This window comes from Syngnathus scovelli, chromosome 11, assembly GCF_024217435.2.
Source record: "Syngnathus scovelli strain Florida chromosome 11, RoL_Ssco_1.2, whole genome shotgun sequence".
NCBI lineage: Eukaryota > Metazoa > Chordata > Actinopteri > Syngnathiformes > Syngnathidae > Syngnathus > Syngnathus scovelli.
In genome coordinates this window covers 973,492-991,024 of record NC_090857.1, presented here as the reverse complement: position 1 = coordinate 991,024, position 17,533 = coordinate 973,492, and the positions used below count along the sequence as shown (strand labels likewise).

Here is a 17,533-nt window from a genome sequence, read left to right as displayed (position 1 = left end):
CGACCTGGGGGCGGCGGCAGCGAGCAAAGTAGCGTAGCGGAGATGCAGTTAAGCAGCCATCTGTCCTAAAAGAAGAAGTAGGAGTGGGGGTTGACTTTGTATGAAGACAACGGAGACGTGGGCTTGACGGGATAAAACCAGGTTAAATCCTCTTTTGAAGGTACTTCCTAATGTCTTTATGTCCCAAAGCAAACGTGGCTTCGTTCTACTTTAAAGCAAAACGTCCATACCATTTCTTTTACTTGTTAGCTAAGCTATCAGCTACTGGCTAGCAAACAGTTATTTATGTAGGTAAAACCGCGCGACCTGTGGTACGTATCAAAAAGGCCGTGAGGTACGATTAAGTAAGCGACTGAATGTGCCCGTTATTGCGGACATCGTTTTTCTTGTTGGTGCTATTTGGGGGTTAGCACTACTCCAGCCCCTCGAACTTCGCCATTTAGAGAGCGAGGCTCGCGCGTTCTTTGGCGGTGGACTCCATATTGTCTTTTTCCACAGTCGAATAGGCATGCGCAGCGCGCGGGCTGGCTGGAGAGTATTTTCAGTCAATTTCCGGTTGATTTGAATTTTGAACCAATATCTGATGACTCGAGCCTGAAATACTATTATTTCATTATTAAGTGAGTTTCTGTTGGTGATAAACGCTTGTTCTCATACGCCGCCGCGCATCGTTCGATCACGTAATCCTTGGTTGTTGTCGCAACGACGCCACCGAGTGGATATGGAGGATGGCGAAATATAAAACTCTGAAACTGGTCAATCAACCCACTTTTATAAACAGTGTTTGATTTACTTTTGTATATTTCGGCAAGTACGACACACTTATTTCAAGTTCATTTCATATTTTGATTGACATGACATGAAGCGGGTTGAAGCAATTGTGCTTATCTAGTCCCGCCCCATAAAAAGGTTAAAAGGCAAAATAAAAGTTTTACAATACTGTATCATGTGTGGGCCGTCGGGCCGAGCGATTTGCCTGCAAACTTGCAGTGTCGTATGCAACGTATGATGACATCCATGTTCCTGGCTCAAGCGGTGCTGCAAATGCTTATTTGCAGAAGACCCAGTTATATTAACCTTAATTATTTGTTAACAGGCTCTTCACTGCCATCCGACACGTTATTGTTTTACCTGATTGTGAGTTGCGTGCAATGCTGATGGTTGGAGCTAGCTAATGTCCAAGCTAGCACGTCAGAGAACTTTTACATCCTGTATCCATCCAGGGGTGCTCAATGTAATCTTATAATCTAATTGTGGGTGTTGCACAGAGGCATCTGGTCATTTATTTGAACCAAGTTAAGCCCCACTCTTGTGTTTGACGTATACATACAATGCACCTACCTCTTTGTTGTTTCAAACAGCTTTTCTTTCGCTTGGTTACTCGGCTGCATTCAAAACCTGCTGTCATGCTCCAAATGTTTCAAACACTTTAGGGTTCCGAATCAACGTCTCCTTATAAGACTTTTTTCTATTCTCTTTCAGACGCTTGTCAAATTGATTGGAAGTGCCATCCTTGCCTTCTGGATTCCCACTAAGGTATTTACAAAGTTGTTTGCTGAGCAGCATTGTAAATGTTTGCCTGTTTTGGGAATCCCTACATTTTTCTTTGGATGAAACAATTTTGCGTTGTGCCGTCAAAATCTTTCAAAAGCAGACCTTTGCCCGATGGCAAGACGCGTAATGGTGCCTTTTCGTTTCAGCATTTGCCAAAACCATTTCATGTCTCCAAAATAATTTTTCCATCAAGACATTTGGATTTGAATCACCATTTGCGAGGAGGGGCTGCCAAAGAAGACCCGTGCGGATTTTGCTGTCGCTGATCGTGAATTTTGCGTCACTCAAATATCTAGTGGACTGGAGCGTTTGTACATTTTCACATGGGACAAAATGTGACACACAGTGTGCCATGTTTTTTTCCACATTGGGGTGTGTATTTTCCAAGACAAGCCTTCTCTCGTTGTACAGGGGGTTCTCGGTCTTGGAATGGCGTGTAGCGAACGACTTTGCCCGGTGGCTCTACTTAAATACATCAAGGCACACGCTAAGTTACTGCGTACTGTTTTTTTATTTTTTATTTGTTTTACTTTTATGCCCGGGATGTGTCTTGACCACAAACATTTATTGTGTAACTTGACAACTTGCGAGTATAGGTTAGTGATGGACTTTTCAGTGTTCCAACTTGCGTTCATTAGTTACATACCTGCCATAGATCTCAGTCATAAACCGAGGATTCCCTGTACTCAATTGCTTAATAAAAATAATAAAATTCTCAATACGTAGATCAGGTTAAAACGGCCCCCATACACATTACAGTGGGGGATCCTCGCCCAAGCTTGATGGTGAGCTTATGTGGCCACGAATAAAACCGACTAAATGCCAATCGTTTCTTTGCCCCCGTCGTTTCTTGCGTCAAATTTTCAAACCATGGATTGGATCCACATTTATACGTCGTGCATTTTACCGGCGCGCGCCCGGCCGCTAATCGTTGAAGAATTTCCGAACGGCCCGCCGACCGATTTCCTGCGTCATTTGAATTTCCCCATTTCCAACGCACAACCTCTTGACTCCATTTACAACTTTTCATCCCACAGAGAAGTTTTAATCTCTTCTGTCACCCCCATTGACATGTTTCAGGATCGTGGACGCTCGTATCCGCTCAAAAGTAAACGTTTCCGAGCATTTCCGAACGTACGGAGAACCAACCAATCTGCTAAACCTGGGGATCAAGTCCCATGTCTCGTCGAAGAAGCCGGAGTCCTTCGCCGGTGCACTTCTCACGCACCTGTAGCAGTACAGATCCACGGGAAATGGAGCGAAGGATTTTTGTGGGGAATTTGCCAACGTCCGACATGGATAAGAAGGATTTGGAAGATCTTTTCAGTCCATATGGAAAGATACTTGGTCAGTAAATACGTACGTCATCCTGAGCAAACCAAAATCCACAGATTGTAGCTCATTGCAATGCCTTGTCTAATTTGCAATTTGTCTTAAGCATGTAACGATTCCAACCGTGCTTGGCTAAATGGGTAGGTATCCACTCCAATGTTTTCTTGTACCACTGAAAGTATCCCTCTTTCAGGCGTTTCCCTGTTACGTGGATATGGATTTGTACAATTTGAGCGTGTAGAGGAAGCCGAAGCTGCAAAGTTGGCCCAAAAGGGTCGCATTTATAAAGGTTATAAAATAGGTAAGCCTTGACTGTATCAAGTCTGACTATACTGCTTATTCTTATGCTTAACCTGTGTGACAACCCCATCAAACAAATCGTGTGAATTAAAGAGGGTAGATGGATGATTGATTACCTCCTGTTGGCTTGATCAAGTCAGATACAGCTAAACTCGTATCGTTGGTTGCAATGTTTTTGCCTTTTCTCCTTGGAAACTTGTTTTGAATGATTGGCATACAAAGTAAATAAACACTTGCACAATTAGCTTAATTTCCCCCCAATTGTCTTTGCATTTACTTGGGAATGCCTTTAGTACGTTGTCCAAATGCGCCTCGCCGGAAAAGAATTTTCGCCTCGTCGTTTCATCTCCCGCGCGCTGCATTTCGCGACCTGTCGTCCCGTCAGGAAACGCGCATTTTCATTTTGGACCATGGGAATTTCTTTGACGTGCCCAATTTTGCGTTCGTTCTGCGCGTACTCTGATTGCCATGCCATTGTTTTTTGTTCAACGTTTGGATTGATTTATTTTCAGATGTAAATATGGCAGTGGAGCGACGGTGCGCTAAACCTCATTCCCAGCCGAGCCCTCCACGCAGGTAAAGTAACACAAATTCTGTGGGAAGACCTAGCATCGCCTCCAAAGCAGCCGCTCAAAAACCAGCAACTAAAACGTGATTTTTAAACCTTCAATGGTTCGGGTTGGTGTTCAAGCCACTATTTTGGAAATTGTTTCCATTATTTCACTGACAGGAATCTTAGTCATAATAAACCTGAGAAGGGAATGTCACAATTTGTCTGCATACATCTTTTTTGGCTCTCATTTTGTTTGTACTGAATGAAGTTTTTAAGCATGGTCGGTCGGGCCCGCTTCATCATACGTTAGTGGAGCAATGCACACTTTCAAATCAAATGGACTAAACTACTTGATGATGATGTCAGCTCCGACAAATACGTTCACACTTGGCCAGAGCCCCTTCAGGCAGCATTCTGCTCAGGAGTTCAAAAAGATGGAGAATTCTTTTCCCCCATTCCCGTAAAACCGAAAAATGATGATAATGGTTGAACAAATGGATGTAGCGCCCAACCGCCTTTGGAAAAGGTCAAGTCGAGCAAGCCCAAAAGGTGCTTCTCTTCAAATATATGAAAGAAAGTACCGTTGAAAATGAATTTGACCTCTCGTTTCAAACCATTATCATCACGTGATGACGGGTGGGCATAATACCTCGAGTGGAAAACTGCAGTCAATTTCAGCGGTGCCCTGCTACCTTTTGTAAAGGCCGTTCAGTGACTCAAGAAAATCCTTAGTTTTCGGGGGACGGTGCAAATTTATTTCGGTTTCAAGGTGTGACAGGTTTTTCAGTTCCTGTGAATAAAATTTCCATTGCCTTCAGTAGCGAGCTAGTCTCTTAACTGACTTTGGCTATGCTCTTAAAATAATGCAATTCATCAAAAGAGCTTTCATACAATGGGTGGGCGCAAAAGAAATCTCTGCATGCGCCGCAATCAGCAATTTGCGTAGCACAAGCAGTGGCTTCTCGGTTAAGACGGTCCTGACATTCGGCGTTCCGACCGAAATAAATAGGGTCACGCGCAACAAGAGGGCACCCGTGCCCATTGTTTTTCGTTGTGCTGTTATACAAATTCCTGGTGTAAATATCACGTACTGCTTACTGGTAGGGCCATGGACCTCTATGACCTCGAGCTCGTGAATGAATCTGGGTTATGTGGCGGCCCTGTGAACCAAACGCTATCATCAAGTATTGTGTTTGTTTGGTTTATTCCGTCTTCTTTACAAGCACAAGCTTCTGTGTGATGGTAGTGACTGGGAGAGTTTTTGAATAAACCGTAAATATTGAAGGTATTTGATAGATCGCAACACTTGCCACAAAGTAAAATAAAGACAAATGAAGATGCGGTGAGAAGTAATTCAATTCTTGTCAGAATTTTCAGGACAAGCACAACAGCTAAACATTTTAAATCCAAACTACAAGCTTGACCTTTTTCCATCCCATGGAGTCGTAATGGACTTTCCCAGCCTTTGTGCACGCCTAGAAGGATACTTGTGAGTTGTCATAGTTATCTTGTGGTTGGTCTCATCTTCAAATCAGTTCCCCTTCGTAACCCCATTGAGCTTGAGAAATAGAAAATGACATGGACTCAGGTGAGGTGAGGTGAGGTGAGTAGGGAGGTTGCACCAGCACAGCGTTTTTCTGTCAGATGCTCGGCCGTGTTGCACTGCCTCAGCGTTTGCATCTTGGCGCACTGAACCAAGCCAATGCAGCAGCTTCTTGCTCTATCATCTGGCACAAAAAACTCAAAGCTTGTAGTTTGGGTTTGAACTTGTACAACAGCAGTCCTGGAAGTTCTCACACATCTCATCCACTTGGATTCATCTCAGTCATACAAGCAGACTTTGCGTATTTTACTCGAACCTCGACTTCTCTGGTTACTTCCAAGCATTGGGACCTTGGATAAAGTATTTCATGGGGTATCAATCATAATGTTCCAAGGCCAGCTTGCATTATAATTTCATTTATTCCTCACGGATGTGAAGGGGTTTTTTTTTCCTCTCTTCTTTTTCTGAATGTGTCGCTGCTTATTTACAAAATGGTGAGACTTTACGGGAAACGAATAAAGAGCAATCATAAGGTTGAAGTTCGTATTTAAGAGGATTAGGAACAAGGACCACTTTCTTGTACATGCCGAAACAAACATCGGAATCTTCCGGGTTGAATTTATTTGATGCAAATTGACTGTATTTATTTCTTGGCGTCAGTAAATACTGTACTTTTAAAGTTTACATACTAGAAGTTAGAGAATGTACCATCTCACAATTTGTACCTTCTTACGCAGGCCATATGGCGGTTTCGGGGACGGTAAGGATCCCCGGCCTCGTTCCCGCTCGCCGGTGTTTCCCCGTGATAGCAGAGATCGAGATGCACGTGAATCCCGAGATCGAGACTCCCGTGACGGACGTGACGGGAGAGACCCCAGGGACCCTGTTAGAGATTCCGGCAGAGAGCCAAGAACGGGAAGCCACGAGTATCGTTATCGCGGCTCGGAGAACAGAGACAAGGACCTGAGAGGTGGCCCGCGGGATCCCGCCCACAAGTAAAGGATATGCATTGCAGCTAAAACAGTATGAAGAATTTTTCCATTGACCTCTTGTTTGTTTTGATGCAGCAGAGAGGAATATGACCGTTACTACCGCGGTGGAAACGCCCCGGATGACTACTACGGCAGAAGGAAGGACGACCTCTACAGGGACCAGTACAAAGACCCATGGAACGGGCGACGCGAGGCTGATAGTTGGTCATCTTTATCTTTCACGTCACTAGACGGTTTTCCAACTCCATAGAGACTATCAATTATTTTTTGTCGTCACCAGTAGATGACCGCGTTCGTCCGGAGGAGCGCCGGCGTAACGAGCTCTATCGACAGTACTATGAGGAACTGCAACGGCGCCACGAAACAGAACGCCCTGTCGACTGCTCCGTCATTGTCGTCAACAAAGCACAGAAGTAAGGCTGCACTTGCACTGTGTTCTCATTTCAAAAAGTTTATTTCACTTAACGTGGCGCCTTTTTTGCGTTGGAACCAACAGCCGGGAGTATGCTGAGACAGTCGGGCGCAAAGTTCACGACTTGGGCATGGTGGTGGACCTAATCTTCCTCAACACCGAGGTGTCCCTGACTCAGGCGCTGGAGGATGTGGGCCGCGCTCGCACTCCTTTTGCCATCATCATTACCCAGCAGCATCAGGTGCATCGATCCTGCACTGTCAACATCCTGTTTGGCACGCCTCAAGGTAACCTCACCTTATACTTGATTTGTGCATTTTCCCTGTCAGTAATGAGGGGGGGAAATAAAAGCACTTGTGCTTTAACCTTTCACAGAGCACCGGAACATGCCGATGCAGGATGCCATGATGCTGATCGGCCACAATTACGACACCTACAAGATAGAAACCCGCGAGAAGGATCGCGAGGAAATTGCCCGCAAGGCCGCCAAAATGGCAGACGATGTGCTACTCCGTGAGCCTGACCGTGAAAGCCACCCAGTGTCCGTGCTAACCTCCATCACGTTGCTTGCAGAAAACAGGTAAGAAAGCTAACCTCCCTACTAGGAGTTTCATTTCAGTACTGGTTGGCAAATGATTTACTTACATCATGAACAGTTTGGACTGTGCCTTGGGTCAATAACGGTTGGGAAACTTGGTTTCGTTGTCACTCAATAGGTTTTTAATGCCCGAGGAACTGGAAGGTCTGATCGCGTACCTCACTGACAAACGGACGCGGCTGATGAGAAATCCCGCAGACCCTCACGCAGGTATGACTCGTCATCCTTAACGCCGGCCGGCGCAGCAGGGAATGTTGTCACGCTAACATGCTAAGCCGTTTCTCTGGACAGCTACGGTCCTTCCAGTCACCGCTGATGGGCAGCCCTCGGCTGCAGGGTTGCCTTTGGTGGCTGCAGCGGCGGCGTTGCCTCCCGCCCTTTCTGCCCGCCCAGTACCGCAGCAGTCTAGCCACATGGCTCCGCACTCGGGCCTCGTGGGGCCCCATTCTGGTCTCATGGCACCGCAGCAGTCTAGCCACATGGCGGTTCAGTCCAGCCCCATGGTGGCACAGTCGGGCCACTTGGCGCCCCAGCCCGGCGGCCACATGGCGCCACAGCCAAGTCACATGGCGCCTCAGCCAAGTCACATGGCGCCCCAGTCCAGTCACATGGCGCCCCAGTCCAGTCACATGGCGCCCCAGTCCAGCCACATGGCATCTCAGCCAATGTCAACGCCTCTGAGCACCAACCCCAATGAGGAGCTCCAGGCCAAGATCCTCAGTCTGTTCAAGAGCAGCGCTTCAGGCTCTTCCTCTGTCCAGTCCCAAGACTACAGTTCGGGGCGCCAAGGCGGAGCAGCGTCTCAGGGCTACGGCGCCTCGATGGGCCGCTCGCCCTCAGCCGGTGCTTCTGCGGGTGGTCCGAGAGGCGCCAACTCTACCGGGGGTATCAATTTTGATAACCCGAGTGTCCAGAAAGCTCTGGACACTCTTATCCAGAGTGGACCGGCTCTCAACCACCTGGTGAACACCGGCAGCCTGGCACTTCAACAGCAACCCCAGCAGCAGCAGCAAATGCACCACCAGTCCCAAATGCACCACCACCACCAACAGCAGCAGCAGCAGCAGCAGCTAGCGCCAGTTCGACCAGCAGCCAACATGGGCCAAATGACACAAATGTACCCCCGGCATTACTGAGATCTTCTAGATAGTTTTGTAAACGATTTTACTTCTGTTGTTGTTTTTGATATCTGCACCCCATGTTTGAGGTTCTCTTGGTGTTAGGATGATTCCATAAACATCTCTCCGCATGCAAATGTTACAGTCCATCGACTGCTCCTTCTCTTACGTTTGATGTATTCCATTAAAAAAAGTCACCACACTGCTGTAATAAAATGGTATTGGTTTATTGCATTTTGTGCTGACAAATCTATAAAATAGAACGGGTATCATAGCCATAAGCCAGAGATAGAAGCATTTGAAATGTAAGATAAAACTACTTTCTTTTTCTTTTGAAATGTATAATGAAACACAATAGAGAATACATGTTGACTTTTTTTTTCTGTTTTTCAATCCTTAGAATATTTCACTGACACTAACACAGAAAATAAACACTTCCACACTAATTATATTTAGTTTATTTACACATAGCCCACCCGCTCGCTCTCCGCCAGCCCCGCACCCCCAGCACATGTGCAAAACACATCCCACCCTACCCCACCCCACAAAACCGAAAGGAACAATAAATACACTTTTACCACAATATGAGCGATTCTCAATGGAAAAACTTGTGACTTGTCCATTTGCAGTACAGTATTGAACAACCTACACTGACTTTTTCGGCATCGTACAAAGTGTTTCCCATGACTCCAGTGAATTAAAAACAACTAGTGGCGTGTACATTACGGGCCGCCGTATTCTGGATGGTAAAATCCTATCTAAAACTGATTGCATTTTTACCCATACAACAGAAGTGGGAAATACTTAACGTAGCATATCTTGAACTGCATTGACTTGCTTTTTAGTGTTACATTCCTAATGATGATGTGTATAGCTCTAGCATTGCCTGTTCACTGGTTTTATTCCGCAATTGAAACTATATCAGAAGAATGATTACTGACTTTTTATAGCTTTTTTGATTGTAGCTCACAGCTTTTCAAGAAATGAAATCCATATTGCAAATGTATAAATGAGGCAGGGTATTGTTGAAAAGCATTCAAATGAATATAGTATGTGAGTTTCACATTTTGAATTGAAATTTGAATAACATTTCTACAGCATTGTCAATTGCTCGATGCGTCTATCATTTCTCAAGTCATAAATTGGACAATTTCCCCCCAAATATTTGCATCTAATTCACTGGAGCACATGTTTGCACAATATGTTTTTATATATGAATGTGAATATATAGTTAACAAATATACTTTGGTAGTATTTTTTTTCCCCCAGATAATACATGAAAAATAGAATCTTGTACTCTTCTATACTAATAGTCATCATTTGGAAACATTTCCAGTGCTAAAAGATAGCGAGGGAAGGGAAGGGAAGGGAGGTCTGAAACACAGAGTCGTGCGACCGGAAAGAGGAGAAGAAAGAAAAAAAACAACACTTTTGGGAACACAAATATATTCTTGTCATGTTCACACGTGCATGCACACAATAATGTTCACACTGGCTGACTGGAGAGCGCCTCTGCTGGCAGCCGCATTTTATGCATTACCGTCACGAGATTGGGGTGACGTCGTTGGCCACCAGAGGGTGCTGTTTTTCTGGTGGTTTGTTTGCTCCTCTACCCGCTCACTCATGTGTTTAGTCAGAGCCCTTGACATCCATTTAAGGATGGAGACTTGAGAAATGATCACCGGCAGCTCTTTTTGTCTCATGCTACAGTTTGTTGCTTGGGGTGGGTGGCTGAGTGGGTGGGTGCTTGGATGGTCCGCGTGCGTGTGCGTGCGTGCGTGCGAGTGTGTGTGTCGGTTCCGAAACGGACTGTGGTGAGGGGCGGTGTCCAAGCAGAGTCGCTCCCAGCGTTGGAAGCGCGAGTTTGATATTCTTTCATCACTTTTGGAGCATGATACTGCAGTCACATTTAAAATACACAGCCTTTGGGAGGAAGAGGAGAGAAAGGCTGGGGGAGGAAGGATGAAGGGCTTTGTGGGATGACGAATGAACATTTCCAGCATTACAAACTATGTAACTTAGCCAATGTTGACTTTGAAGAGAGAGGAAAGTGGCCAGAGCATGCCAGGTTGTTAAAAAACGCAAAATAAATGTGCCGAGTGGACAAAATGAGCAGGTAGTACTTATTGGCTTGGAACCAAGCAGCTTTTTGTGGGCAGGATGCGATGCGAGCGAGAGAGATATGCGAGATGGCTGCTGTTGCTGTTGCTGTTGTTGTTGTTGTTGGCGTGGCTGTCCAATTCAAATCATTTTCATCACCATATTTTGTGTTTCTGTAAATGCTTTTCATTGGACACTGGACACTTGGACGGCCAACTAGAGAAAGCAAAGATATCTCCAAATTTTCACTATCTGTGACGGAAGCAAAATGAATTAAAACACATTTTATTATTTTTATTCACAATGTGACAAAAACATTTTTCCTTGCGCTTTGAATAAAAGAATATTCGGAGATTTTGAGTGAAGGAAATTTGGAGATGCATGCTTCTTCTCATCAGACAGTAACACTCCAAGGTCCAATCACAACGAGATTGGTTTCATGTCTCCCACAAATTGCAACAGGTCATTTTTCTTTGCGTTTTAGCTCATAAAAATTGAGATACGGGACATGTGATTTTCCAAAGAAAAAGCAAGCCCTCTACTCAAATTTTTTAATCTAAAAAACATCAACAACAAGAGACGCAATTTGGTGAAGTATGAAAAAAAATTACCATGAAACACTTGTCTCACCAAAGTTTGTTTTAGACTGTTTATATAAAAGCCAAAGAAAGACTACTTTTATTTGGATAGACAGCTTCAAATTTGGAGTCAGAGAGTTAAAAAAAAAAAAACCTACACAAAATTTGGATATGTCACCATATCTCAAAATGATGAGTTAAGATTTTTATCCAATATAATCAATCCATCTTTTGGGATGGAGAAAAGACTCACACCATTTGGAGATACAGTACATGCTTTTCATTGGTCAGCAATGGTCAGGATGAGGACAAAAATAAAGCCAGTGCGGAGCTTGCACAGTCAAAACAAAACAAAAAGAGAAATAATATTGCACATCATCTTACAAAACTCTTAAGACTTGAGTCCACAGTGATCAAACAGTGTACAAGAAGACAACACTAGTAAGTTAACAGTGTCTGTAGTGATTCATTCATATTATGTACAAGTGACTGCCCAAGGTCTCGCAACAAAAAACAACACTATTGAAGCAAGAAATAGAACAAATAACGATAACGTGAACAGATCTTGAGGTGTTTTTTTTTTTTTGTTTTTGTTTGCAAAAGACCTTTTAAGATTGATGTTTGGCAGCCTCCCCCATTATCGTCTTTAGCGCGTGTTGTCACTATAAAAACCACGAAAACAAATATCGCCACACGATACCATGCAAACGGCATTTATAAAACATTGAGATTTTTTTTTTTAGGAAATAGATTACGTCAAAACCTTTTGCGTGTCTCCTTTTCATACTTTTTCAAAGGCTCAGTTGATGCAGGCAAATGTTCTCAAACCACCCAAAAACCCAAAGAAACACCATTTTTTGTTTTTGACTTGTTAGCCCAGATTATTCATAAATTACAGTCACACTTTGGCAATTTCCAAAGAATTGATACAACGAATGATTAATTTATTGATAAGTGAAGGAGCATGTTGTATTGCATGGGTTTTTCAAATAGTTTTGCTTTCGCAGCCACGGCTGATATGTATTGTCTATCTATTTATCTATCTCTACTACCCTTTTTAGTTGTTCATTCTTCAAACGACCACCTGGTGGTGTTGATGTGGTTTTGGTGGTCTTTATGTACAGTACAAAGACCAAAATCTACCAGAACTAGCAGCATTCACCACAAATGGTCCTAGACATTCGAGCAACACCAAAAAGAAAGCAAGTTTGTTTTGTTTGCTTTAAATAGCTAACTAGAAACTAATTTCTTTTTCAATACTCATATACTGTATAGATATAGCTATATATATATGTCTGTATATATGTATAAATATGTAAAGTATCTCTTTATAATTCTACTACAAGTGCAAGTGACCCCACCCCAAAAACAAATAAAGTGACTCGAGATGACTCTTCAGAAGATGTTATACAAAATAGATGCCTTAAGAAAAAAAATGAACACGAGTCCATATTTGAGCTATTGCACGTTCCTTCCGAGATGCGCTTCTCAACCTAATAACACAATCCAGCGTTTATACAGTCGCTAAGTCTTAAACCACCATCAGATTGATTGTTTTAGCAAACTGATTATTATTTTTTTTCAAAGCTACTACTTCCTGGCTCATAGAGACGGGCCATATCATTGTGATTTGGGGAATTTCAACATTTGAATTGAATCACATTTTTTACTGTGTTGATTTAGAAACTGCATCATGTCAGTCACAGTGGCTTACACAGGACACATGGAATACAGGCCTACTTTTAGGAATAAAGCCTTTGTCTATTTTTTCTGAATATAAACAGAATGAGGTAGCAAAGTCATTCTACCATCAGAGAAGTCGTTTTCGAGCCGTAATGGAAGTGGCAATGCGGCACTGGAAGTGGTCTGAAGCTGGACATTTTGCGGCATCGCAGTGTAAAAAAGGTTCAGATTTAGGAAAGAAAAAAACTCCGTTTGGCATTTTAAAACTTTATTCTGCATGTAAAGGGCCAATTCATTTCAATTGCGCATGCCGCTAATTTGATCGTCATAGCAATATTTTGCCTCGGCTGGGTTCTGTTGTGGCCCTGAAGAGGCAATTTTTCATCAACTCCACGTAAATGTGGAGTCATTATTTTTGTGGAATCTCGCAATAGAAAAAGGAGGACAAAACAACAAAGGTAGCTTCAGGTGGCTTAAGACTTGCGCACAGTACTGGCTATTCATGAAATATGTACTGTATATTTCTCGGTATAAAAAACGTCACTGGTGAGTCTACTGCATAGAAGTCTGTCAGGTGGACAAAGTGGGTCTCCTTGCTACAGAAGCCGAAATCCTCTCGTCATGAAATTCCTACTTTATCTACTTTCCAATAATCCCACGCTTCACGTAGACCTCGTTTCCTTTTTTCTTGTCAAATAAAGTCAGCACACTTTGTTGTCCGATTATATAGAATTTGACTCTGTAAATTATATGGCACATTTATTGTATAGAAATTTGGCAAAGAAACGACAAATATGTTGTCGAGTGGATGACATACTCTATCGATAAGCTCCGTCTACAAACATAAATAGCTTCTTTTTTTTTTGTTCTCTAGATGAAAAAATAACACTTTTCGATGAACAGTGCAGGTGCAGTGTGCGCATGGGCCATCCCATAAATAAATAGAAATTTAAAACCACCGTTTTCAAGCGCTCGCTTATAGCGAAGGACTGTTTATCCCCCTTGTTCTTTTTTTTTCTTGGAATATATCACAAAAATACTACACTCATACCCAACGAAGCATCAGAGCTTGTACATTATTTACAGGGATCCACACAAAGGGTTGCTGTTGGTGATCATTTACCCCCGGTCCCGTGATTTGCGTCCTCGTTGTGACGATAGCTTGCTTTTAACCCGCTATTCACAGCTTTGTCTACAAGCTCAACTAACCTCGTTTTTTTTTTTTTTTCTTTTCTTTCTCAATCTGTGTACCATTCAATTGGCACTAAAAACATAGGAAAGTGACTATTTTATTTATTGTTTTAATCTGACACAAAAAAAAAAACCCTCTTTCTTAGCCTGTCTGTGAGCAATATCCATCAGCCAGCCAAATGAGATCCAGGACAAATATTGCAATTGATTCCATGGATTATTTCTGACATGGAAGACTTGCTCGCTCACTCGCTCGCTTCCACCGCTCTTTGTGTGATTGCATTGTTTCGAAGCGCACACAACAAGACTCTATTAGCCAAGTATCGAACTGCCGTCCTCAGGGGCTGCTATCCTGCATGTTTTAGATGCTTCACATTTGATTCAAACGATTGGGATCGTTATCAGGCTCCGGCAGAGATTGATGAGGAGCTGATCATTACGGGCGTTGGAAAAGGGGAAACATCTCAAATGTGCACAAGCGCTCCTTGGGGATTTGGTATCTTTGGTCTTATGTGAGAGTTGTTGTTTTTTTGTGTCAAATTAAAAAACAAAGCAGTTGATATTTCATTGTTTTAGAAAAAAAGAACCATTTGTTTCCCTCTTTTGTTTTTGGCACATACAGTTGGGCAAACGGCCACTGAGAAAAGACGCTGCGTGGATTTCACAGTTTGTACGTGAAGACCCCTTTCTTGGCTGGTGGTAGTCTTAGCGGCTGTCTAAGGTCCCGACAACGGGAGACCTTTTTAAGCATCTTCTTTGCCTTTTTTTCCCTCACGTTTTGCAAACGACACCGATTGGAACGGAAAAGCCAAGTTTGCATGCATTCGCAGCCACGGCTTGGCCGACGCTAACCGAGACGGAACCAACAGCTACAGCTGGACCCGGTGCGATTCTGCTCGCCGAGTCGGGCTGCCTGTTGGGTATGATACGCCATTTAACAGTGAGTGCAACATGAAGATGAAGCAGCATTGAGTGAGTTGGGTGAGACGGGGAAACAGGAACAGGACTGGCGGGTGGTGGGGGGGGGGGGATTGGTAATGGTCAGGTTGGAGGGAAGGGGAGGCATGGGGTGGGGTGGGGGTGTCAGTGGCGCTGCTTTTTCAGGAATAGATGGTGATGACCTCGCGTCCGCCTCCGCGGACCAGAAGGACCCGGTTGAGACCTTCGGTGAGGACCTCAAGGAACTCCATATCTGGTTGCGAAAGGTCAAGGATCTCCAATATAGAATCATAGCTGAACCTATATGTGCTTTGAAGAACATGAGGGAGAAGTTGCCACCCTCTTTTTTGAAGCAGGATTTCTGTTGAGGGCGGCTCGGTGGCGCACTGGGTAGCACGTCCGCCTCACAGTTAGCAGGATGCGGGTTCGATTCCACCTCCGGCCCTCCCTGTGTGGAGTTTGCATGTTCTCCCCGGGCCCGCGTGGGTTTTCTCCGGGCACTCCGGTTTCCTCCCACATTCCAAAAACATGCTTGGTAGGCCGATTGAAGACTCCAAATTGTCCCTAGGTGTGAGTGTGAGTGCGATTGGTTGTCTGTCTCTGTGTGCCCTGCGATTGGCTGGCAACCAGTTCAGGGTGTCCCCCGCCTACTGCCCGATGACGGCTGGGATAGGCTCCAGCACGCCCGCGACCCCCGTGGGGACTAAGCGGTTCAGAAAATGGATGGATGGATGGATTTCTGTTGAGATGAGTTGCAAGCCGCACCCACCCTCTCTGCCTGGGTGTGTCTCAGCCACACCCAAGGAGGCAGGCTGTTGAGAGCACCAGGTGGGGTTCATTAAGAGGGAGAGTGTTGGAGCTCACGGTAACCTGCTATGATTTATTTGGACAAGGCAGCATTTCCAAAGGGCACGACTGCAGCCGAAAGCTTGGTAAACGAAACAAAAACAAAAGAAGGAGCCGGTGAGCCTTTGGACATTTGAATATGGGGCTACAGCTCACATCTGGGTGGCTTTGGAAATTAATATGGAAAATTGATATGGGTTATGGTTATGCTAAACATTATCGTGAAATTGTGGTCAATTATGTGGTGTATTTTAAAAAGTAAAAGCTAAAAAAGAAATCGGGAAAAATGTTTGCGTGTACTCACCAGGGTTGAAAGCTGTTTGGCTAAGTCATCCTGACTTAGTATTTAAAAATTAAGTATTTGATTTTGGGTTATATTGCTTAATTATGGTTTAGAGTTTGACCATCAATTTGTGTTTATTTGAAGGTTTTTCACCTGTGTTGGCTGTGTTTGGCTGAAGATAATCAAAAATAAAACAAAGACAAGAAAGAAAAACCAGTCATGATCACTGAGTGAAGTCCAGTTCAAGTCCTTTTGTCCAAGCGCCTTTCAAGTGGGGAGCTGCAGTTTAACCCCACAAAAGTGTGGGCCACTTGACAATTTCCTTAGCAAAGGATACAATTCTCGTCACCCGTCCGGTTCTTGGGTGGCCCGGGCATGTTGAGTAGGACCAGCTTGGCCTCCGAGGACTTCTTCATGATGGCCTCGTTGAGTCGCAGCGCCGTGTGCATGCGTCGCACATTGGACTGGTTCCTGGACAGACAGACAGACAGACAGACAGATGGAATTGGGTGTCGTCAGGATTTGGAAGACAAAACTTTGCCGTTTGTTTGGATGGCGGTGGGTGACGGATGCTCACTCAAGCAAGTTTTCATTGTCCTCACTTGCTCATGTCATGTCACAAATAGTCAGAATGAGCTTTAAAGAATCTTTGGTACTTACAGGTTCTCCCATTCACTGCAGCAGGAGCAAGAAGGGAAAGATGTAGATATCAGAACCAGATACTTGCGGAACAAAATATTTTCATTCTTCTTGCTGTCTACTTGCTATTGTTCTTAGGAAATACAAGAACTGCATAACAAGCTGGAACTGGAATTTGCACACTTGTGAAGGTGAAACAAAGGAAGGTGCAATGTTCTCAACGTTCAACTTTAGAGATGGAAGTAAACGGCAGCTGATAAAAACAAAAAAAAGAAAAGCTACAAATTAAGCAAGCTAGTATTGGCTCAGGTTTGTATCATCAAACAGTATTTTGGCTTCCTCCGATTGTGAACATGCATCGCTGACAAACATATGATCATTTTTCTGCAAGTTAGAAACGAGGTGCAAGTTGAAAAATAACGTTCATACAACTATCATTTCTATTTGAATGAATTCCTCCAAAACCAAGAGAACTGTTAGCGCTCATGGACGCAGTTTAGGATTGTGTAGATGTTTGTTGAACCCCTGTGAGCACTCACGGCTTCATGTTGAAGATGTCCTTGATGCCGCACGGTGTGGCAGCGCCGGCCGGCTTGCTGGCGTCGCCGTCGCACTTCTCCGTCCAGGTCATTTGAACCTGCTCCCCGGGGCTCTGGGCCACCTCGGCCGGGGCCGGCGGGGGGGCGGCGGTCGCGGGGCTGGTCGGGGTGGTGTTGTCGTGGATCAGCTGCACCTGGGCAGGGGGGGGCACAGGGGGAGAGGCCGACTTTGACTATGAGGAGGAGGACGGATGGTGACGACGTGGAGATACACGTAAATCCACCGGTGTTGGAATGCAGGTCAGAGTCACAGAATGTTTGAGAGGGACAAAA

The 17,533-nt window shown here is 44.3% G+C and overlaps 2 protein-coding genes across 10 annotated transcripts in view; one reads left to right on the top strand and one right to left on the bottom strand.

Moving 5' to 3' along the window:
* The first annotated feature begins 1 nt into the window (after nt 1).
* On the top strand, nt 2-8,636 carry ncoa5 (nuclear receptor coactivator 5). 6 transcript variants are annotated; one of them, XM_049733810.1, is made up of 12 exons: nt 2-160; nt 1,483-1,536; nt 2,635-2,901; nt 3,080-3,187; nt 3,699-3,762; nt 6,020-6,277; nt 6,353-6,474; nt 6,558-6,687; nt 6,771-6,973; nt 7,062-7,266; nt 7,403-7,494; nt 7,576-8,636. In XM_049733810.1, exons 3-12 carry the CDS (start codon nt 2,733-2,735, stop codon nt 8,418-8,420), a joined length of 2,196 nt encoding a protein of 731 aa, XP_049589767.1. In that variant the 5' UTR covers nt 2-160; nt 1,483-1,536; nt 2,635-2,732; the 3' UTR covers nt 8,421-8,636. The 6 variants fall into 6 exon arrangements, with proteins under 6 accessions (XP_049589767.1, XP_049589766.1, XP_049589765.1 ...); XM_049733809.1 differs by having other exon boundaries at nt 6,555-6,687; XM_049733808.1 differs by having other exon boundaries at nt 6,350-6,474.
* slc12a5a (solute carrier family 12 member 5a) overlaps nt 8,609-17,533 on the bottom strand; it is an 87,717-nt gene continuing 78,792 nt past the window's right edge. For 2 of the 4 annotated variants that reach the window (XM_049733798.2, XM_049733803.2), the window contains exons 23-26: nt 17,201-17,433; nt 16,683-16,697; nt 16,360-16,493; nt 8,609-15,146 (exon numbers count right to left, since the gene is read on the bottom strand). In XM_049733798.2, the coding sequence (XP_049589755.1) occupies nt 15,055-15,146; nt 16,360-16,493; nt 16,683-16,697; nt 17,201-17,433 (474 nt within the window). In that variant the 3' untranslated portion in view covers nt 8,609-15,054. The remainder of the gene's footprint in view (nt 15,147-16,359; nt 16,494-16,682; nt 16,698-17,200; nt 17,434-17,533) is intronic. The other 2 variants (XM_049733802.2, XM_049733799.2) reach the window with 2 other exon arrangements.